The sequence below is a fragment of the Lissotriton vulgaris genome, chromosome 5 (genome assembly GCF_964263255.1).
Source record: "Lissotriton vulgaris chromosome 5, aLisVul1.2, whole genome shotgun sequence".
Lineage (NCBI taxonomy): Eukaryota > Metazoa > Chordata > Amphibia > Caudata > Salamandridae > Lissotriton > Lissotriton vulgaris.
The window spans coordinates 1,552,663,613-1,552,686,965 of NC_141693.1; the positions used below are offsets into that span (position 1 = coordinate 1,552,663,613).

General features: G+C 49.0%; 1 protein-coding gene across 1 annotated transcript in view; it reads right to left on the minus strand.

The window, feature by feature from the left end:
* The window catches only part of LOC147715136 (ubiquitin carboxyl-terminal hydrolase CYLD-like), a 272,321-nt gene that overhangs the window by 92,565 nt on the left and 156,403 nt on the right, over positions 1–23,353 (minus strand). Inside the window, exon 6 of the mRNA XM_086923618.1 lies at positions 10,665–10,742. Within this exon, the coding sequence (XP_086779744.1) occupies positions 10,665–10,742 (78 nt within the window). The remainder of the gene's footprint in view (positions 1–10,664; positions 10,743–23,353) is intronic.

The following is a 23,353-nucleotide window of genomic DNA, read 5'->3' on the forward strand; positions in this document are numbered from 1 at the left end:
AACCGCAATGTTAGTCAAAAATTTTATGATTAACAACCACTGAGGGGCCCCTCAGTCTGAGCAGAGCCAGCACGGCACGCCACGGCATCTTCTTTATTACTTAATGTGCGCAGGCCGCCCCCTCTTAATAATTGGTCTCCATTCCAGGCCCGGACCTCTTAAAGTGTACCAGGCACACGAAGCAGGGGTAGGACAAACAGCGAAGGAGTGGAGACAGATGGGGGGAGGCAAGAAGAGCAATAGAAGAGGAAGTGAAACCAATGAGGAAAGGAGCTTGAGGAGAAGACAGGCCTGTGATGGAAGACAGATGACACACATGGTGGGGGGGTCAGTCTTCAGTAAGTGAAGGGCCCCCCTCTGTGTCCCTAAAGCAGCATGTAAAGCAGCCTGCCCTGCATGTGCTGTGGACTGAAGAGAAACAAAGTATCAACATTGTTTCTCTTCAGTCAGAGCCACGAGCCAGGCCCTGGACAAGAATGGGGTGGGGGCCCCAGAGAGGGCACTGCTCCTCTGAGGTAGCACAGAGCTGACTTAACCTGGAGAATTTCAAGTTTGCAGCTCCAGGCTTCCCTACACTTGAAGGGGCCCCCTCCCCCACAGTGAAGAGAGGGCTGAAGCACAGGCCTGAGCACTGCACACCAGTTCTGACCAGCTTCAGCCTTTCTTTGGGCAGGAAGCAGTTTTCTGAAGATCTTGCACACGAAAAAAAAAATCAGTTACACTCTATAGCTTTTGTTTCTTGCTTGTGTACGGAGGCCTGGAAGGGAAGGCACCCCATGATTTATAATGAAACCAGAGTGCTGGAGTGCAGAAAGAAACAGTGGACAGAGCAGTGATCAGGAGAAGGTCAAAAGGAAGTTCAAAGGAAGAAGCAATGCTGAGAGGGAGAGACAGGTGATAGAACTCTCTGTGTGCACTCAAAGGGGCTTACCCCCCCCCCCCCACTCCCCCCCCCCCCCCGCCCAAGGTGCAGGAGGCCCAAGACCCCTCAGCCCTGCACCTTGCTTGTCCTGATATTCAGCAGACAACAGCATGCTCTGTTCTTTTGCAGAGACAGTGGATACAGTGACACTGCTCTGAAGAAATGTAAGTAACCCTTTATTGTTGAATTTTAGGAAGCCACTGATTCTACAGGAAGCCAGGCCAGGGTTTTCTTAATTTCAGGAGTGGGTGATGAACTTGCAGAAGGCCTGGAAGGATGACTACAGTAAGATTCAGTATTTGACTGTGGACCAGGGGCGTAAAACAGGCCCCCACAGTCCCTGCATTGTGCCCCCTCCCCCGTGCTCCAGGGGCCCCCTCACCCAGCAAGAGCAAGCACGGTTGAGCAAAGCTACCATGGCAGTGCTCGCCGTGTGGTCTTCATGGCAGAGTGTTGCCTGCGTGGGTGATGGGTGACCGCCGATGGCAATTCACTTGAGGGAGGTAGGCAGAACCAGCTCACGGTTTTGGGGTGATGGTTCTGCCGAGGGCACTGTGGGGTGTTCACAGACCTTGGGGGTGGGGGCATACAAGAGCGGGTGGTTATGGGCAAGCGACATGGCCTGTATTGGGCACGAGTGAGGGGGCTGCTGACTCCAGGCACTAGGAGTTGCCCCGAGGGGTACATTCAGGCCCGGCTCCAGGATTCAGGATCTGGAACGCCAAGAGAAAGCATGGGTGGGCCGTGAAGATGAATGGAGTTGCATAGCATTTCCCAGGTATCAGTGAGTTGGGATCAGGCATGCTGGAGGGGCTTTGAAGGGGGGCTGAGCTGCATACTGTACCTACTGCTGAGAGATGGACATTAGTTTTCGTTCTGCCTTTCTTGAGGTTTCACCTACGTGCTTAATTTCTTCTGTTCTCTCTGCATCAGGCTTTTTTCTCTCTACCACATGAACCTTTCTCCCCTCCTCACCCATCTCTCTTTCCACCTTAACCTCCTTCCTTTCCACTTCACCCTGCTCACCTACCCACCTCCCCCTTTTTTCTTTTCTATTTACCCCTTTTCTTTTCATCTCTCCTTCCACTTCCTCTGCCTCACCCTCCTATTTCTCCACCTCTCCCTTCTCTCTCCCTGGCTCGGCTTCCCCTCTGTTTGACCCACCCCCATCTTTTTCTCATCTCACTCGCCGCTCTTTCTGCTTCACTCTCCCCTCTCTCTCCACCACTGTGGTCTGACTGCGCCTCCACATCCACTCCATTCTTCTCTCTATCTCACCCAACTCTCTTTTCTCTGCCCTCCTCTCTGTCTCTGCCTCACCAGTCACCCCCCTCTCTCGTTCTCACTATCCTCCCTCTGCCTAACCCTCCTTCCTCTCATCATTACTCTTCTACCTATAACCCTTCTTTCTCTCTGCTTCACCTATTCTTCTTTCTATCTATCTCAACCTTGACTCTCTACACCTCACCCTCTTGTCAGTCTAGTCTTTCCTACTGCTGCATGAGGGATAGTGGCTGTACTTGTGTGGGTGCATGGATGTGTGCAATCCTGCTGCCCTGCACCTGTTCCTGTTCTTCCCTGGTGGCCTTTGCCATTTGGAATGACAGCAGCAACAAGGCCTGAATTATTTACATAGTGTGCTCATGACCACGCAGAACATCTACAAACACTTGAAAGCCATACATGTTTTAAAGAAGAAGTAATAGCCAATGCAACTTTTTAAAAAAAGTTTTAGATAGTGCCTCCTGCGTACATGTACTCCAAATAAGAGAAGTAACAACTGGATGATCAATCAAAGTTGCCAACCTAAGCTGAACCAACCAAACTTCAAACAGAATTACATAGGGAAAGCCAGTTGACCTTCTCCCAACTGTGTTGCATGACTATAGATAACAACCTCCAACCATTAGTCGTGTTATTGCCTGTAGAATTGTGGACGGGGTCACCCATAATAGAAGGAGTGTGTCTCTCTAGATAAACCCCTTCTGGCCAACAAAGTCTAGTACTCCGTTGTTGATGAGTGTACAAAAACACACAGAGCACCTCTCGTGGGAATTGTGATCCAAGTCTCCTGCACAAGAATCACACATGGTTATTTATGGCCTCTGCATCAGGGACTTTCTACTGTATATGCCTTCTACCTGGCATTTGTCTGCTTCTCTCATAAATGTGTATCAGATGTACTGTTTTTGGTCCGGTTGCCAGAGCAAACGCACTCAATCCATCCATGGCAAGGTCTGAGATGAACATGACTTGCTTCCCAGTGCCATCCAGCGAAACAACAAAGTCAGAAAGTAGCTTGCAAACTAGTCCCTGAAGACCGTCTAAATTCACCAGAAAATATGTGGTGAAGATGCCGTCGCTCAACAATAATAATAATGAGACAATATCTGATGATAGGTGTCTACTTATAGTGGGGACTGCCAGAGCCCAAAACACAGCTACTCCCCCTCCTCTCTATGGATTCCAGGGTGGGCTGACCCGGTTTTGTGCCACTCCCAACCCTCATTAGGTTGTGCAGGCCTAAATTATTCTTAATGAAATTGTGCCTGTGGGATTTGACTTTAATTCGGCCAGTTTGCCCTCAGATCCGCCTTTGCGTTGAAGAGAGAGTGCTCGTTTTCATTTTAATCATCTCTCTGCACCGGTGGTTATTGTTCCTTCCCTTAAGTGGCACCATATTGGTTAGTGTGCACTCTAGGAGCTATGAGGTTATGCTCACAGCACCCCATTTAAACACAGCAGGAAGACCGTCTGCGCTGTCCACATTTATGCTGCGTCCAGCACCAGCCTTGCTGGCCCTCTCACCAGAGACCCTTCAAACAAATGTTTGAATACTATTCAGGAAGTGCAAAAATCACAATCCATTGGTAAATGCTACACACTACTTTAGATAGAGGTCTTGAGGGCCCGGTCTCGTGTATCTCCTACAGCGCTTATGTGAATTTTGAATTATTCTTAGGAGAAATTTGGATTCATGGATCATCTAATCTACATATTGCCATCGCAATTTCATGGGGGGGGGGGGGGGGGGGGGGACACAATGAAATACAGGATAGAACAGCACATTTGCACAAAGGCACAGCGCTGGTCCTTTGCTCTGCTTATACATGCCCCACCTTTCAAGTAAATAATTTGGAGAACGCAGAAGAATTAGGTTTTAGCATTAAAATGTCCCTGGATGTTCCCTTTTCTGGAGCAATCATTTGCTCCAGAAGGCTATGCTGCAGAATTTGCTACTTCCTTAAGCAACACGTATAGTGCCTATTGTGTCCAATATTCCAATTTCTCAGCTCTTGGTGATTTTAACATGCATATAGACATCAGCAGTATTGTCCTAGCCTAGGTTCTATTAGACAAATGCTGGGGTTTAAAGCCAACACAAATAAGTATGTCACTAACTCTAATATGGCATAAGCTCGATCTTATTTTACTAACTTGCTTGATTAAAATTGGTTCTATCCTACCTGAGGTTTGGTCCGACCACTTCCTTTTCTCATTCGACTACTCCGATACCACCTTCCAGATACAAGGATGGAATGAGGAGGCTGTGGGGTAAAATCGCGAAGAACAACCTTAGTGAATCCCTAGCCAGAACCTACCCGTTATTGGGGGATACTAATATGGAAGTGGCCAATTCATGGATTACAGCAGCTTTATATCAACTTGCTCCATTTCTGCCCCTTGGTGAACTCCAGAGTTGGTAAGGAAGAAACAGAAGTGCAAACATTTCAGACGAATTAGAAGAAGGGGTTACATTCCAAAGATAAAATAATGCGGTGTGAAAACCTTAACACAAACGTATTAAAATTGCCTGAGTTAAATTGTTTCCCTATCATACCAGTGCATCTAAGAATGCTTCTTTGGAAAATGTTAATATATGTAAACTCTTTCCTAGCCCTCAGGTTTGCAATGCATTTATCGTTTTTTTCTTCTGAATTATGTGAACAGCTGTCAACGTACTTTGAGGGAAATATAGAAAATATGTACCAAGACTTTTGCAATAACATGACTAATTCTACTTGCTGGATGCTACCGCTCCATGCCATTTCCACAGCAATGAGTACTATCCCTCAAACTAGGAGCTAGCATTGAAGGAATCTGCTCACATGTATTTCTGGCTTCCCCTCTGGCCCGTTCCCCGCTTGGCAGTTGGGGCTGGACTTTTCCCATGAGGCACAGGGTCAAGGCTGATTTGCATATGGCCATGTCTGAACTGGGTTGGTGTGGTGAGCAACAAAACGATGGATTTAGGCCCAGATCTCTGTACTGGGGTGGATGTATGACCTTGTTCTGCATTCTGTCCATCAACTGTTGTTTTCGCATTTGTCACCCCGAGTGGGACGGGTATACTCAAACGTGAGTCCCATGCTCTCCACACCACTGGAGTCAAGCTATCCTGGCTGATGACGGATGATAGCCAGAAACCGGTCCTAGGATGCTTGATTCCGGTCAAGGGAAGACATGGCTTGGCAGTTCGGGCTGGACTGTTCCCATGAGGCACAGGGTCAAGGCTGATTTGCATATGGCCATGTCTGAACTGGGTTGGTGTGGTGAGCAAAAAAATGATGGATTTAGGCCCAGATCTCTGTACTGGGGTGGATGTATGACATTGTTCTGCATTCTGTCCATCAACTGTTGTTTTTGCTCTTCGCTTTTTAGCAGCAGTGCCAGTAGGTGTCCTTAAATCCATCTTTAGTGCTCTTTTAAACATTTCTCCAACTACTCTGGAAGTAGGCACAAGCAGCTCCCCTCCGCAAAAAGCCATTATTATATCCTACCTCTCTTTCCAACTACATGCCCATAACACTTCTCCCAGATTCATCAAAGATGTTGGAGAAGCTAATCAATAAGCAATTATCTAAGTATCTGGAATAACATGAGCTCCTCCACCTAAGCAGTAGTGGTGTAGACCAAGACAGAGCACAGAAAGCCAACTACTGAAAGTTAGGAAATCGATTAATAATAGTCTAAATCAGGGACAGAGCGCATCCTTATTACATTTCTTGGAAAACGGAGAGGCCCCCAAGTTTAAGAGTATATCGAACAAGTAAACATCAGCAGCTTCAGACAGTGTGGTCACGCCATTCAGGTATAATAGTCCAGATTAAAGCACTTTGAGCAAGAGTAGATGTGGAGGGAGTGATTTTAATATTTGTATTTTGTCACAAACAATTTATTGCAGATAAGAATGAGACAGCCCTGATGAGAGTCCTGTGAATGATATACCAGTACTTGAAACGCATCGGCATAGTCTCAAAATAAATAGAGACATTGTAGTTTATTTTCACGCCACAACCAAGGAACTTTTTTTCTAACAATTCCTTTCCTTGTTGTAAACTTTATTTATCAAGTGACTGAATGAGATAGCTATCAAGTAGAGATACTAAAGGAAGGCTCAGGATTTTTTCATCCTCCTTGTTGATCATAAAAGTAGTTAAATATTTAAAGAAAACTGTATTCTTGTTTTTGACAATATTTGTTCACAATTATTGATTGTATGAGCACAATTTATCACTTTGGTAATTGTTTTAAAATGTTTATTTACATGTTTTGTGATGTAGCAATGAAATGATGATGTTTTTATCTTCATGCACTAATGTATTTAATTTATAAATTAAGGTCATAAATCAAAAGGTAAAAATTAAAATATCAGGATGAACAGAAGAAATGCGTTTGTCTTTAAGCAGAAATAGATTGCGTACTTTCCAAAAAGTTTTTTGAGGTGTAGGCTATTTTCCTAGTGATTATAGCCTTCTTATAGGCAGTATTCAACACACTGTCCGATACTATACTACTCCAAACGATGGCTGATACTGGTATCTGTGGTCTTGCTTTGAGATGCCAAAAAAACCTTCCTGAGTAATCGAGAACAATCGAGAACAATCTGTAGCTCTGTCCGCCTTCTCTTCTGGATATAAATCACTAAATCGAGGGGTCTCGAAAGGGATCATCCCTTAGGCCGACCGTATTTAATATTTACATGACCCCTTCCTTCATCCACGCTCAGGGCATTTGCATTTGGATGACACGCAGCTTGTTCTGGCTATGGGGGGACGAAACAGGCACTACTCCGAAGGTGTTTGAAGCATGCCTGATTCAAGTAGTTTACTGGATGAGACAAAGTCATTTTAAATGTAATTCAGATACAACTGAGAATCTGCTCTTCAGCAATACAACAAGAGCAGCTCCAGGATTGGTCTGACCAGCCTGTTTTACCGCTCATACAGTGCCTGGGAGTTTGTGCTATTTCTCCAACCTGGCTATGCAATACAACTGGGTTGGAGAAACCCAAGTGTGTGTGTGTGTCTGTTTGGCCGGCCTAACACAGCCAGCCAAACCAACATGCATGCTTTACAGTGCACCTACCTCTCCTCCTCCCTGCCATGGCCCAGCTGTGCCTGCCCCAGACTTCCAGGCTCAGTCAGCAGAAAACAAATGATAATATTGTTTTATTATTTCATTTTTCGCTGACTGATTCAGTGGGGGGACGCTTCTCCGCCATTACGGAGGAGCCGCCTCTTATCTAACGGTTAGTGACCTTCGTATTTAGGAGCCCCTCTGCCTCCCACAACTGTTGCTAAAAATATGGGTGCAAAGTTTGACACACAGCTTTTTTTTCCAACTCCAAATCCTGTTAGTTACAGGGTCATCTGTTTCCTTATTATGTTCACTGAGAAAAAAATGTGAAGTTTTTACTAATGGACACATGAAAAACGGTAGCTCATGCTATGATAATTGCTAGGTTGGACTACACAAATGCGACGGTGGCAGGGACAGATAAACACAATGGGGCGGAGTGGGGGGAAGCTGACAGACGACGGAATAGGTATAATGAAATAAATAAATAATACCTTTTCCGTCGTCTGTCGCCCCCCCAGCCACACCATGCCATGCCCCACCCCACAGCGCTTAACTGTGCCAGCCGCCACTGCACAAACATACTACCATTTAGCACTCCCAAAGTATCTAACTAACTATTTTCAGATTGTCCAAAACGCAGCAGCCAGATCGATCGTTAATATACCGCATTGGCAGCCGAAACATCTGATAGGTACGTCGGGCAATTCAGAAAAAAATCTTTTAAAACATTTCGTTGGCTCGTAGGCATTTTATAAAGCTGGCCTAGATATCTGTGGGATAAGGTGGCCCCTTATCCTTCAATAACACTGAGTTCTGCGGATGCCTATCTCCTTGAGATTCCAAATTGGCTCTTTAAAACAAGTATTGGCAAAGACAATAGGCCTCAAGGGAGACTCTTTGGCTTTGCCAATGTTTCTTAGCCATATTGCAATAAGGATGAAAGTAAAGAGAAAGGTCTCTGACACAGCCAGCGCTGACCGGGTCATATCACTTTAAATTTTGCTGTACAATTCGACTAAAAAAAATTGATAAAACCAAGAGTTCTCTGGCATGGGAGAGACCTACCGGCTTAAAAATGCATGGTATTATTCAATTTTCACCTCCAGCTGGGCCAAAAATAGAGGCTGAAGTAAAAGGGCCATCCGGCCTCCTTTTCTTCCAATCTGATCCTGGCTGGCAGCGGTTTGGAGGCTTACACTTAGATGCAAATGCAAAGGAGGAGAAATAAAGGCTCACAGCTTAGCACTTCACAGATGCTTAAGAGAGGCATGCTTCTGATTTGATCAGTACCTGTTTATAAGAGAAATGCATGCACTGTAAGAATGTCAGATGTGTTGGTCTGTCCCAGTATCGGCACAGATAACACTGTAAATACCACTATATATTTCTTTTGTAGCGCTACTCATCCCAGTGCAGGGTGTCAGAGTTCTTTATGTAACATACATATTATGGATTGACAATGGATCATGTAAGTACGTGAATCAATATACAAGATGTTTGTTGAAAAAACTATGAGGGTTTCGAGGTGTAAGAGGCACGTCTCCTTCATAGCTCACTGTGCTATATTAGAAGGATTAACATTTATTAACTGCAAGTAACAAAAGCATCTCTGTGTTGAAAGCAGTAACCTACTTAACTACCTAGCTAAATAAAAACCTGTCATCTGCATGCTACATGATGTGTTAGTTAAAGGGTTATGTTACAGCCACGTAAACTGGAGCATATGAGGGGCATGAGCAGGCTCCAGGGGAAAGGAATCTGCATTCCTCTTTCCTATAAAACCTCTCACTGTGAAGTCAGAGAAAAAGTAAATCCAAGCTCCCTCGGTAGACACGGCTATACATTTGACCTCTGTCTTTGATGAATGCCTAGTTCATGTGACAAGATAAGAACAACATTTAAAGGCCTGTTTAGAGAAAGGGAATTGGGCCACGGGAGCAACTAAACCAAGCTGGGAAGCCTAAAGCAAATAAAGCCAACAAATAGAAAGCCAGAAAGCCAATGATAAGCAACGAGCAGAATGCATTCCTAGGTGAACTTTCTGAATATCCCCAAAATGTCTTTAGCAAACCAGACTGGTAGGCTGTGACTTAAAAAAGGGAGGGCAGGGGTCGACCCTTCACTTACCTAGCAGCTGAAGCATGGAATAATATTCCCTTTTCCCTAGAGATGAAACTCAATTCTCTAAGTAGTCACAAGCTTGGCTGTTCAATTTGTTCTAGTCTTTTTTGGTTGCTGTACTTTTGTATTCCTCTCAGGGACGGGACACCTCATAGGACAGCTATTGTGCTGTATAAATCTTTCAATCTTTCGTTCGTAGGACTGAGTTTGAAACCACTGGAACTGCAGACCTCAGTCTGATAGTTTTGTGCCCCATAACTACGTGGTACCACATGCCTGGCCAAATGGGCCTTTTCTAACCACCATTGTGTCTTATCTCTAGGTGCTACAGGAACGAACCAGGTATCCCACGAGGCCCTCACACTTGTTTCCAAGTGCTAAATGCATGTGACTGGCCTCCTCCATGTCCACTTTCCCATAGAGCTACAGGACTCGCCAAGCCTGTTACTCATTATGCTTCTTGACCAAGGGGCGTAACACAGGCCCCCGCATTGTGGTGGTGGGGGGGGGGGGGGGGGGGGTACGCTCCAGGGGTCCCATGCTCCAGGGCCCCCCTCACTCTCACTTTATTTATCTCACTTTATTTATCATGAACGTATCATGAAATTTAAATAGTGCGCAGTGCGCACGGCACGCCTGGCCTCAAATAATTAATTGGTGCACTGCATACTGTACGCACGCCAGGGACCCGGCCGGGCCTCAGAGGCTATTCTAATTAAAAGGTGGTGCGCATGCAGTGCCGGGGCCCCGCTCACTTTATTTATCATGAATTCAATGTAGCATGAATTAAATGGTGCGCTGTGCACACGACACGACCGGCCTCAATGAATTAAATAGTGCACTGCGCAGTAGGCAAAAATAATATTGCATTTCGTATGTGGTGCTTGGTGGAAGGTTAAGTTGTTTCTGGTTTTGAAAACGAGTTGCACTTGAAGCCTCGGTGGTATTTAAAAACAAGGCTCTATTAGGCATCGTGAACATAGTTCTGGGAGTGTATGGCTACCATAACGGTCTGACCTGGGCCTTTCGTTGAGGTCGTTTACAGGACTGTTGTGATCGTGTTTCCGGATACTAAATGAGAGTAACATAGAAGGGTTCAGCAGTAGAGGGTGTGCCTCTCTAGCCTGGATGACAGGGGGAGAGAGTGATGGTAATAAAAGGGAGGGGGCGGCATTTTTCAAATCTCGCCTAGGGCGGCAAAACACCTAAAAACGGCCCTGAATGTATCCAAACCCCTGGGGCTCTCATCCCCACTTACTCTCAAGTGCATATGAGGACTCCTGGGTGTACCAGCTGCTATTACTTCTCCCAGTCTCTTCAACAGCACGATTCACCTCTAAAGATAAAAGTAAAACAAAAATTCATGATAACGTACAATGTACCACAATATAAAACACAACTTATACAATTTCATTTATCTTTACCAGGTCAAATTCATAGTTGTAATTTCATCAAATTAAAAGTTATATAAAAACCATTAAAAATGAAAAACTAAAAAAGAATCACAACACCGTTTTAAAAAACATACTACTCTGAATTGAAATAAGAAAACCGATAGAAGACAATTTCACAATGCAGAATTTCTTCCTCTGTTGGGTGTAGAGCGTGAAAATCAGAAGTTACTCCAGTTACAGAGTAGTGGTGAAGCACAGCAGACTGCTCCTATTCCACCTTCTCTGTGATACCCAAACAAAGTGTTTCTGGTGCACACTCCTAGCTCTGCCCCTATTCCCACCTCCTGAGTTTTGAACCTATCACAGGGTGGCCGCATCGATCTGCATACCAGATGATCAGTGTGCTATGCCTACATCAATAAGAACCGTGGTAGGATACTCAGTATTTCACGCACTTGCTGCAAGTAGGCAGCATTTGTTAAAGTTGTCTTAAATTCCCACCCAGATCTAGAATAAAGGTCTAAGCATGACTTCAACAAACATTTGCAATGCAAAAGGACTCGGCTTTGGGACCTAATATGTATTGAGCTATGCAGTACCTTATGCGCTGCCTGCCCCAATTGTGCAAGAGCAGAGCTAATTAAGATGAGTATTTATGCCCGTACAGCATGCAAAATAAAGTGCAGAATGTGATTGCCAACATGGGTAGCTAAAGGCTAGTAGCCTCACAAGCTTGTGTGTGCAAGGATCGCAAAAGTACAACCGTGCCATAGCAGGTTTAATTAGAATGAATCATACATGACCGTGCAAAAGGCAACATCCGCCACGGCAACCACATACACTTCGTCTCCCTAGCATAAATTGGGCTCTCACAATTTTAAAAATATTTACTTAATGTGCTTTAAACCAATGTAATAAAGGACTTTAGTTCACTGTAATTTACTTGATAGTAATGTATTTTTTAGGGTGATAGCCGATCATTATTTGCTGTTTTAGCCCGTGGCCACACAAAATACAAACAATCATGAATAATACTTTACATCGATCTGCACAAATATAATAAAAGTAGTTTTAAAACACTGGCCATTGCGAGGCGATTCTCCCTTTTGTATGGGACAGTACTGTTTCTATAGGTTTTCCAACCCCTGAACTGGCAAATAAACTAAATAGTGCTCACCTCGTGTAACAAGCGAAGTAAAAGATCCAAAAAACACACCACAATAAACTTCTGGCCGCTATTATCAGTATTAAACATAAAGCAATATTAAACGCCCAACGCATATAACAGTAATAGTAAGAGGCAGACTTTTGGCGTGCATGCACACGATGTAAAGCATCACGTCCATACGAGAGTCTGGACAGGTCAGGCAAAAGAAAGTGCGAATGCAGGCAGCCAATCATATGAAAAAAAAGCATTTACAAATGCAATAGGACTTGTATTTACGAGAGTCCTATTGCATTGTAAACAAAAATACGGGCGCCGAAGAAGGCAGGAACGGGAGTGGGTGGGAAGGTGGTAGTGGCCATAGAAGTCACGGACAGCGGGGGAGGAACAGGAGGAGGCAGGGGAACAAAAGAGTTGCTGAAGTAAAGGGGCTGTTAGCCATGGAAGGACAAAAATGGCAGTAAGGAGGTGGGACTAATATGCAGTCAACCAATCAGAATGCAGCATTTCAGATTTGAGCCAATCAAAAGCATGGGCAGAAAGTGGGCGGAGCTTCCCCCGCTATACTGTTAACAGCATCTCTCAACGAGACAGCGCATGTGCTGCCTAGGCCGAGACCTAAAAAGTTACACTCTGTACCACAGGAATTAAGCGATTCTGCAGCTGTGGTGTTTTCTGTATAATTATGGATTTGCCATACATTCTACATGACCCAACATCAGCTGAATCATTTGCAGATTTTAACAACCTTCTATTTTGGTTCAAAATGATATAAAATTATTAAAACACGCCCTCACAATGTAGCTGTTTTTCTGGCATGTTAATTTTTGTGCCCTGCATAGTTTCCCCAGTAGACATACAATCTACAAGGCTACTGAAGGTTCTTTTTTGCAGGATGTACTGTGGGAGATCTTAAACTCTACTAATTAGGGGTCCAACCAGAGAGCACCTCCACACACAGTGCGGGAAGGGGGCACTGCAGCCGATCATCTGTTCACATGTACATGCACAGGATGTTACGTATCGGCCCTTCCCCATAAAATCAGACAATATCCCCACAGCAGTTTCTTGCTTTGCTGCGAAAGAGAGAGATAACAGAGCGAGAGACAGTGTTTGGAGTATATTTGTGTAAGTGTTTATGCAGATACTAGTTGCTGGACAAAGCGCAGATTTCAGACCCAGTATCTGATGGTGTTTTTCCCCAGGCTCTCTTTTTACTATGTGTACAGGTCAAACTTCAAACTGCAGCCTGGGCCATGACCAAACTAGAAGCTGGCCGGTGGGTGCGGAAGGATCCATATCCATCTATTCCTTATAAACAGGGTTTTCATCCATTCCACTAGAACCCACTTTACTTGGAAACTAGCACAATTGAGGATCAGGATGGATTCTAATCACCAGGTAGACATCACGCTGGTTAGAGTCAGTCCAAGCCACTGCTTTGCTCATTACCAGTGATGGTCAGCATAACTCATGTCTATATGCCACTGGAAAGGTCTTGGAAAAGATGACAAGGCCTGAGAATACACATTTTTTGACGTTTCTAAATTTTCAAGTTAATCTGCACATCTGAGTGCCTCTGACTTTGCACTATTGCCCTAGTAGAAGAAACTGGACTTCTAGGTCATAGAAAGGAATCGGAGTCTGCAATTTGTGATAGAAAGGTGTCGCTTTGGCAGGAGGATATAAAGACGCTGTGTGGCATAAGGCAAGGGTGCCCACTCTCCCCTGACCTGTTGTGCCTGGTGAGAAGCTCCTGGCTGCCGAACTCTGGCACCATCAAGCTGGTAAGATCCTTCGGCAGTGTGAATGCAGCATATTTTGGTCACTATATGCCGATAACCTGCTGTTGTATTTTCAACAAACAAACCACTGCATCCTTTCTTCTGCATGGCTCTTTCATAGACTACCTTGCTTGAATTATTCCCTGCAACTATTTCTACTTCTGGTGGCGTCTCCCTTGACAAGGCCAAGAAATCAAGGCCACTGGGCCCTATGTTGACTGCTGTATCCTTAGCTACTGCTTCCTATTGAAGGGGCAAGAGCACATGTCTACTGTTCACAGCTTTGTCGATGAGTGCTCCATCATTGTCACTGACCGTTGCCTCACCTCCATGGTCGATGACAACAGTCAATGATGACTTTCAGTGACCACACTGACAATGATACAGTACAAGATAACAACACTGATGCAGCATATTTTGTAACGGTCTGCAGACGACCTGCACTGAATATTTCACAGATGCATAAATTCCTGGCATTTCAAGATGTGAGGAACGTCCTCATATACTACAGGGGTATGCAGATAAAAAGGAAGAGTTCCAAGCAGCCAGCTTGCGAAGTTAATAGCGTTTTATTGAATAAACTAGAGGATTGGATATGTGGGCCTCCTTAGAACATATAGTGACATGCTCCTACATCACGCTATTTGGCACATAGAGAAGTGCACATCACTCAAGGGTAGTTCGTTAACATGGCCCACAGCATTAAAAAGTGATCCCAGTTAAGGATTGAACAATGCAGGCTTCATATTTGTTATTGAAGTTGGGCTAAAGAAACAAAGATGGGAGAGGAGGTAGGGAAAGGGCATCTACCTAGTTGAATGTTTTAGGTTTAAAACATTTTATTAAGACAAAAACATAGGGGGAGGGAACAGGAGGTTAGGGTTACATACATTCAAGTGAAAGAAGTTAAGCATGATGCTATGAATGCGATGGTGGACTAGTCCGCTGTGGAAAAGGAAACAACGGCAAATGAGAAAGGCTAAATATAAGCAACACCATCAATCTGAGCATAATCAACACCATCAGTCTAAGCAGAAAAAAAAAAAAGAACACCCCAATTCACCTCAACACCCCCCCCCCCCCCGGTCCAATGTTCCGCTAAGAACACTACCTGCCCTCCCACTACTCGAGGATCGTGGTGGTGCGCCAGTGGATCAGGATGTTCTGAACCGCTGAGCCCAGCGCTATCGCGATTTGCCTGCCCCTGCGGGACTTCAGCGGGTACATCAGACCATTAGGAAGGCCCAGCAATACATACGCCGGGAAGCGCGGTAATTCGATTTCAAAATGCACATCAATCTCATCAAGAACTTCCTTCCAATAAGCTGCCAACAAGGGACAATCCCAAAGAATATGTGAAAGGGTCCCCACCTGACCACAACCTCTCCAGCACTCCCTCTCGATATGCCTGTTCATCTCGTGCAGTCTCTCCGGGGTGTAGTACCAATATGTGGACACCTTGGTGAATGTTTCGGTGAGGCCAGTGTGATATGCCGAGTGTCTCGCACGGTGTGCAATTTGGTCCCATTCCTTATGGCTAAGTGTCCTACCCAATTCCCTGTTCCATCGTTCCCTGCCTGGGTTAAAGTAGTGAAACGGAGGGGGCTGCAAGAATTCATATAGATCGGTGATCAGTTTAGCATCGGAGGCGCAGGTCACCAACCATCGCTCATATGGTGTTATCTGACGATCAGCGGTGTCCCGCACCTGGGGTTGAAGCGCCCAGTGCCGGACCTGCATATATCTCAGTCTATCTGACTCCGGCAGTTGGAACTCCTGTTGAAGTTGCTGAAAGGGGACCACCCCCTCCGACCCATAAATCTGAAAGAGCGCTCGGCAGCCAGCCGCCCTCCAGTGGGAAAAAGCGCCTGGCTCCATCCCAGTGGAGAAATCAGGGTTATCCGCTATCGGCGTAAAAGGCGAAGGGAACGTGGTGAGTTCCCGAACCTCACAAACTGTGTCCCACACCCTCAGGCGTGACAAAGGAAGCATAGAGGTTGGGGGGGCGGTGAACCCGGCGCAAGAATAAAACCTCCTGGAGGGTACGCCCCGCCACCGCCTGGCCTTGAAAGAGCCAGTGCTTATCGGATTCCCACCTGCTCCACTCCACAAGGTAGCGCAACTGCGCCGCCTGAAAATATTTCCGGAGGTCCGGGATACCGAGGCCCCCGCCTCCGGGGCGAGCGTGGAGAGAATCCTCTTCATCCGCGGCTTGCGGCCTTGCCAGACAAAGTGTGCGATGTCAGCTTGCGTCTGCCTGATCCAACCAACTGGAGGCTGGAGCGGCAAGGCTCGGAAAAGGTATAGAATCTGGGGCAGAACCGTCATCTTGACTGCAGCAATCCTGCCGAGCCAGGACAACAGGCTTTTGCTCCAGCGGCCAAGCTCCTCCTTGATTTTCTTGCTAAGAGAGGCGTAATTGGCCGTTACCATCTCTGCAAACGTCGGCGCCAGTAGAATCCCCAGGTATGGCACCAGGGATGATGACCACTGCATGGGAAAGAGCCGCTGGAGGTCCCGTCTAGTATCCGCGGCCAGAGACACATCTAGAGCCACCGACTTGCCCATGTTCATTTTAAAACCGGCCACTCGCGAAAAAGTGTCCAGCTCATGAATACAGGCGGGAAGGGACCTCCTGGGATCGTCCAGGGTCAACATGACATCGTCCGCATAAAGACTGACCGTGTGGACATACTGCCCCATCTCGATCCCGATCGCATCCGGGTTTTGGCGGATCCTCTGGGCAAACGGCTCCATGTAAAGAGCAAAGAGGAGTGGGGAAAGTGGGCACCCCTGCCTAGTGCCCCGTTCGATTGCAAAGCTACGGGAGCTGCACCCATTGACTCTCACCGTCGCCGAAGGGTACTTGTAGCAATTGAAGACCATCGAGCAGAATTTGTCACCGATGCCCAGTTTCCTGAGCACCTGCTCGAGGTAAGGCCAGTGAACCCTGTCGAAAGCTTTCTCAGCATCCACCGCCAGCAGCATCCGCTCGCCCGGGATCCGCGAAGCCTTCTCCAGAATGTGCGCCACTCGTTTAGTATTGTCGACAGTTTGTCTACCAGGCACAAAGCCAGCTTGGTCGGCCTCAACCAGACCCGGGAGGTGCAGGGCCATCCTGGACGCCAGAATCCCCGTCTACAATTTGAGGTCGACATTCAGGAGAGAGATGGGCCTATATGAGCCGCATAAGGCCCGGTCCTTCCCAGGCTTCGGGATCACTGAGACCGTTGCTCTCAGGAGGTCTGGTGGGATGGCTCCTGATTCGGAGAAGGAGTTAAACAGCCGGGCGAGGATAGGTGCCACAACCGGGCAGAAGGTTTTATAAAACAGGGACGTGTAGCCGTCCGGTCCCGGAGCTTTCCCGTGATTAAGTCTGGCTATCGCAGAAATCACCTCCTCTACGTGGATGTCACGCTCAAGGTATTCCGCCTGAGCGGGGTCCAGCGCCGGAAGGGTCACGGACTCCAGATATTCCGTGGCATCCCGCGACGAAGGGGGCTCCCCGGCGTATAGCGCTTCATAGAAACCACAAAAAGTTTCCGCAACCGCCGCATCACCAGAAACCGCCACCCCGTCAGCACCCAATAGTTCCTTCACCACGTTACGCTGGTGCGCAACACGAAGCCTATTTGCCAAGAGTTTGCCACACCTATCCCCCCCTGTGTAGAATGCATGTTTCAGTCGCAACGCTGCGTATTCCGCCCTGTCCATGTCCAGCGCCGACAGGAGCTTCCTGGCAGCCTTCAACTGCCTCCACACCCTCAGAGCTCCCGTACGGCGGTGGACCTGCTCCAGTTCCTGGACCTGGGAAGTCAGCTCCTCCCTCTTGCGCTGCCGCTCTCTATTTTCTGCCGAGGAGATGGAGAACTCCCCCCTGAGAACCGCCTTCAGCGCCGCCCACTGTGTCGCCAGTGAAGTGTCCGAGTTATCGTTGTGTGCCTGGTATTCCCGGATCGCCTCCTCAATGTGCTTTACAACCGTTTTTTTGTGCAGAAGGGTGTCCCTAAGGCGCAACACCCCCCGAGAGGGGGAGGTCGTCGGCCACGCAAACGTGCCCACGACCGGCGCATGATCAGACAGTGTCAGGACCCCAATGTCCGCTGCCGTAGCAGCGGCACGCATCGGTCCACTAACCAAAAAGTAGTCCAACCGTGCGTAGGTCCGTTGCGCATGCGAGTAATAGGAAAGTTCCCCAGTCTGCGGGAATCGCTGCGCTGATCTATCTAATGCAGAATAAAAGACTATATTTAAGTCACCCCCTAGTATGACATGACGATCAGGGGAGGCAATTGCAAAAACAAGTGATGGACTGAATGTGGATCAATGTCACACACTCCCCCAGTCAAAAGATCTGGGCCCAAATCCATCGTTTTTTGGCACTCCACACCACCCTGGGTTAGACAATGGCGATATGCAAATCAGCTCTGACCCTGTTGCCCCATGGGAACAGTCCAGTCCGAACTACAAAAGCCATGTCCTTCCCAGAACGGAATCAAGCATCCGAGGACCGGACCGGTTTCGAGGTAACACCTCTCATCAGCCCGGCTAGCTTGACTCCAGTGGTATGGAGTGCCTGGGACCCACGTCTGGGCATCCCCAGCGCACTTAGGGCGGCAATTGCAAAAACAACAAGTGATGGACTGAATGTGGATCAATGTCACACACTCCCCCAGTCAAAAGATCTGGGCCCAAATCCATCGTTTTCTTGCACTCCACACCACCCTGGGTTAGACAATGGCGATATGCAAATCAGCTCTGACCCTGTTGCCCCATGGGAACAGTCCAGTCCCAACTACAAAAGCCATGTCCTTCCCAGAACGGAATCAAGCATCCGAGGACCGGACCGGTTTCGAGGTAACACCTCTCATCAGCCCGGCTAGCTTGACTCCAGTGGTGTGGAGTGCCTGGGACCCACGTCTGGGCATCCCCAGCGCACTTAGGGCGGCAATTGCAAAAACAACAAGTGATGGACTGAATGTGGATCAATGTCACACACTCCCCCAGTCAAAAGATCTGGGCCCAAATCCATCGTTTTTTTGCACTCCACACCACCCTGGGTTAGACAATGGCGATATGCAAATCACCTCTGACCCTGTTGCCCCATGGGAACAGTCCAGTCCGAACTACAAAAGCCATGTCCTTCCCAGAACGGAATCAAGCATCCGAGGACCGGACCGGTTTCGAGGTAACACCTCTCATCAGCCCGGCTAGCTTGACTCCAGTGGTGTGGAGTGCCTGGGACCCACGTCTGGGCATCCCCAGCGCACTTAGGGCGGCAATTGCAAAAACAACAAGTGATGGACTGAATGTGGATCAATGTCACACACTCCCCCAGTCAAAAGATCTGGGCCCAAATCCATCGTTTTTTTGCACTCCACACCACCCTGGGTTAGACAATGGCGATATGCAAATCAGCTCTGACCCTGTTGCCCCATGGGAACAGTCCAGTCCGAACTACAAAAGCCATGACCTTCCCAGAACGGAATCAAGCATCCGAGGACAGGACCGGTTTCGAGGTAACACCTCTCATCAGCCCGGTTAGCCTGACTCCAGTGGTGTGGAGTGCCTGGGACCCACGTCTGGGCATCCCCAGCGCACTTAGGGTGGCAATTGCAAAAACAACAAGTGATGGACTGAATGTGGATCAATGTCACACACTCCCCCAGTCAAAAGATCTGGGCCCAAATCCATCGTTTTTTTGCACTCCACACCACCCTGGGTTAGACAATGGCGATATGCAAATCAGCTCTGACCCTGTTGCCCCATGGGAACAGTCCAGTCCGAACTACAAAAGCCATGTCCTTCCCAGAACGGAATCAAGCATCCGAGGACCGGACCGGTTTCGAGGTAACACCTCTCATCAGCCCGGCTAGCTTGACTCCAGTGGTGTGGAGTGCCTGGGACCCACGTCTGGGCATCCCCAGCGCACTTAGGGCGGCAATTGCAAAAACAACAAGTGATGGACTGAATGTGGATCAATGTCACACACTCCCCCAGTCAAAAGATCAGGGCCCAAATCCATCGTTTTTTTGCACTACACACCACCCTGGGTTAGACAATGGCGATATGCAAATCAGCTCTGACCCTGTTGCCCCATGGGAACAGTCCAGTCCGAACTACAAAAGCCATGTCCTTCCCAGAACGAAATCAAGCATCCGAGGACCGGACCGGTTTCGAGGTAACACCTCTCATCAGCCCGGCTAGCTTGACTCCAGTGGTGTGGAGTGCCTGGGACCCACGTCTGGGCATCCCAGGGGAGGCAGTCACGTCCACCAGCACCGAATCTAGAAAGCGTTCTTGATGGTCATTTGGGCTATATAAGGAACCAATGGTAAACGACGTGTCCCCCAGGCGGAGGCGGTATGCCAAAAGCCTCCCCTTCTGTTCGGCAAATTTGTACAACACCTCCCCCCCTGAAGGAGCTCGATAGCAGAATAGCCACCCCCGCGGTCTTGGACGTAGCAGAGGAGAAAAACTGAGTTGGAAACTTGGCAGAGCGCATTCTGTGACAATCACGGGACAATAAGTGGGTTTCTTGCAGGAGGCATATGTCAGCTTGTGTCCCCTCCAGCAGAGATAAAAATCGCCCTGCGCTTCACAGGGTTATTCAGACCCTTAACATTAAGGGTCACCACCTTCAGGGACGACATACCTCCCAGGTTCCGGAGACGCTATGCCGCGGGCAGGCAATATGCGGGGGAGGGGCGCAAGGCAGCAGCGCAGGACAAGCAAAATAGGGCCAAGCGTTAACATATGAAGTACCGGACGGTTTCTTCCCAACCCCTGAACAACTCCCAACCCCACCCCAAACTAACCAGTGGCAACTAGCCAAATTCCTACTCATACACAAACAACCCATTGTCCCAGTCAAGTCCCAAAACGGACAAGTCTGCAGAAAGTACCAAAAGTGGACGTCCGGCCACTCGCTCACCCCGCCCTCCCCCGGCCCTCCCTCCGACCCCCAAACCTGGCACCGAAGAAGCTATGTCCATCTCCCCCCGGAGTGAGTCTACGCCGTCAAGGCCACACCGTTCATGGCGGCCGAGTCCCTGGCCGCTTCTCTCAGAGCGCTGGCCATGTCCGCTCTAATGGTGGGCGAGTCAGGTCACCCAGCGCTCGCCGCCGATCTCCTCCTCACTGACCGCCGTCGTCCTCCTCTATCCGAGCGCCTCCAGGTCGGTGTTGCTCCATCCTCCTCCGTAGCCGTGAGACCCAAGACACCGCAGACATCCTGCAAGGAGCACTGCTGGTGCAGTACTCCGTTCCAACGGAATATCAAACGAAAGGGATGCCCCCAGGAGTACGGTGTCTCGTGCTCTCGCAGGAAATCAGTTGCAATCTTGAAGGACCTACGCTTCTGTAGCGTGATGGCAGACAGGTCCTGATACAGCGCCACAGGTCGTTCTCGGAATGTCAATGGTTGTTTTCTGCGGGCCTCGGACATGATGCGTTCCTTCACCGGGAAGTCAGGGAGGTAGGCCAAGATGTCCGGCGGAGGTGCTGCCGACTGTCGCTGTCGGCCGACTCTGTGGGCCCTGTCGATGCGGATCGGGAAGTCCGCGGGCTCTCCCAGAATCTCCCGGAACAAGTCCTGCAGGTAGCCCACCAGGTCTGTCCCCTCATCTGCGGACGGCACACCCCGCACTCGTATGTTATTCCTCCTCGACCTGTTCTCCAGGTCCTCGTTATGGGCTTGGAGTTCAACATGTTGCTCCCTGATACGGAGAACGTCCTGTTGCAAATGGACAATCTCGTCGTCCCGACGTTGGGCCGCCGCCTCCACCGTCTCCATCCGTTCGCCGAGGCCCTCCACCTCCCTGCGGACCTCGCGTACTTCACTGGCCACCTCCTGCTTCAGCGTCTGGAAGTCAGCCTTGAGCGAGTTGAACAGTTCCTCCATGAAGGACCTCGTGACGGGGGGCTCACCCCCGGTCAGGTCCGCAGCAGCCCGAGAAGAGCTCGGAGACGGTTGCGCCCTGTCTCGCTGTTGCAGGGCCCTGCTGAGCATGTCCGGCAGGGTGCGGTCCCCTTTCCTCGGTTTCCGGACATTCGTGCCCCGTAAGCCGCCGCACTCAACTGAGTCAGGAACACTGGCCCCGGCCACCAGCATTAGGCTCGGCCCTCGATGAGTCTCTAACGTTCGGCAGAGCACCTCCAGGGGAAACGCCCGCTAAGATAGGGACACCAGGGGCCCTGCGCCACAGATGACAAAATGGCGGGCCAGTCCAGTCGCAGGGGGCCGTTCGGTGCCCAGCCAAAGTTCCAACATAGGCCCCCGCAGGGGGAACCCGGGCTGCCGCGTCCCGCCGGAAAGAAGAGCTGTGCAAGGGTAGAGGTGCAGGAGACGACCCCAGGCGACACTGGAGGAGAGCTGCGTCACCGTCGTCGTGAAGACAAGATGGCGGTTGGGCGGGGCCGGGCAGATCGTCCAGGCCCGGCGATGCCACCAGGGCCACTCCAAGAGTCAGGTATACAGAGGAAAGTTCTATCCAGGGCCGTCCAGCCAGAGAGGAGAAACAGTAGACCTGGCTCCAATCCTAAGCACCGTCGCCAACTGGCGACGGGGCCGGGGCCCGCACAACGTGAGAGGCCACCACCGCAAGTCCAAGCACCACCACGATCACACAGCAGGGACCCCGCTCAGCGATGTCACACGGCAGTTGTCCCTCTGACGATCCCCGTCGAGTCCCGGGGCGAGCTCCACTCCAGATCGCTAGACATCAGCACCAGGCCCCAGCCGAGGCTCCCGGACAGCGCCCCGCTCCGCTCCGCCTCCAAGGCGCTCCACCGTCCGGCTATCGGTCTCTTAGCGTGCTTTCGCCGGAGCGATCGGGGCCAAAGTAGCATCAATGTGTGCCCCAGGGTCTCCGCCGCCCGTCCCTCAGCCGCTGAGCTTCAGCGGGGAGAGAGAAGCTGACGAAAAAGGGCTCGGGCCTAGTCGGGTCGGAGGAGCTGCGGGAAGAAGCGTCCGCTCACCCCGCCATCTTGGCCACGCCCCCCTAGTTGAATGTTTTAAACTGGTTGGAAAACCTATTAACAGGGGCTGGGAGTGTGGAACATCAACAGACCATAAAGTTAACATAGTACTCACCTTTGCATAGTACGCAATGTGTACAAGAACCTACCCATGCTGCCAGGACCGAGAGGTATAATGTAGTGAAAAAGTCTGGTTTAAATACCCACTGCTCCTCCTCGTTAACTCCTGATTGCTATCAGCTGGACCACTCACGTGAGTGAGAACAGCCATTGTGCTGTTCCCTCTACTACGGGCGCCATCTTGGAGTGGGTATCCTAACTTGAGCAGCTAGTCAGTTTCTACATCTGAAGGCTATGGAAACAACCCCGATCAGGTACAGGATTTTGGAGGTTGTTGAGTTAATAAAGCACTCAACCGCCCGGGCGTCCGTCTTACTAAAAAAAAAAAGTATATACATGGTGAGTGGACGTGAGGCTACTAAAGATATATATTTTCCTGCCCGCACTGTGTGTAATGCAGAAAGGAGAGTAACCTAAAACATTATGTGTCTAGTTTATAAGGGTAATCTTGGTTGGCAACCATCGTGAGATTGGCACGTCCTTTGTTCATGTTAAAGAGAAGAAA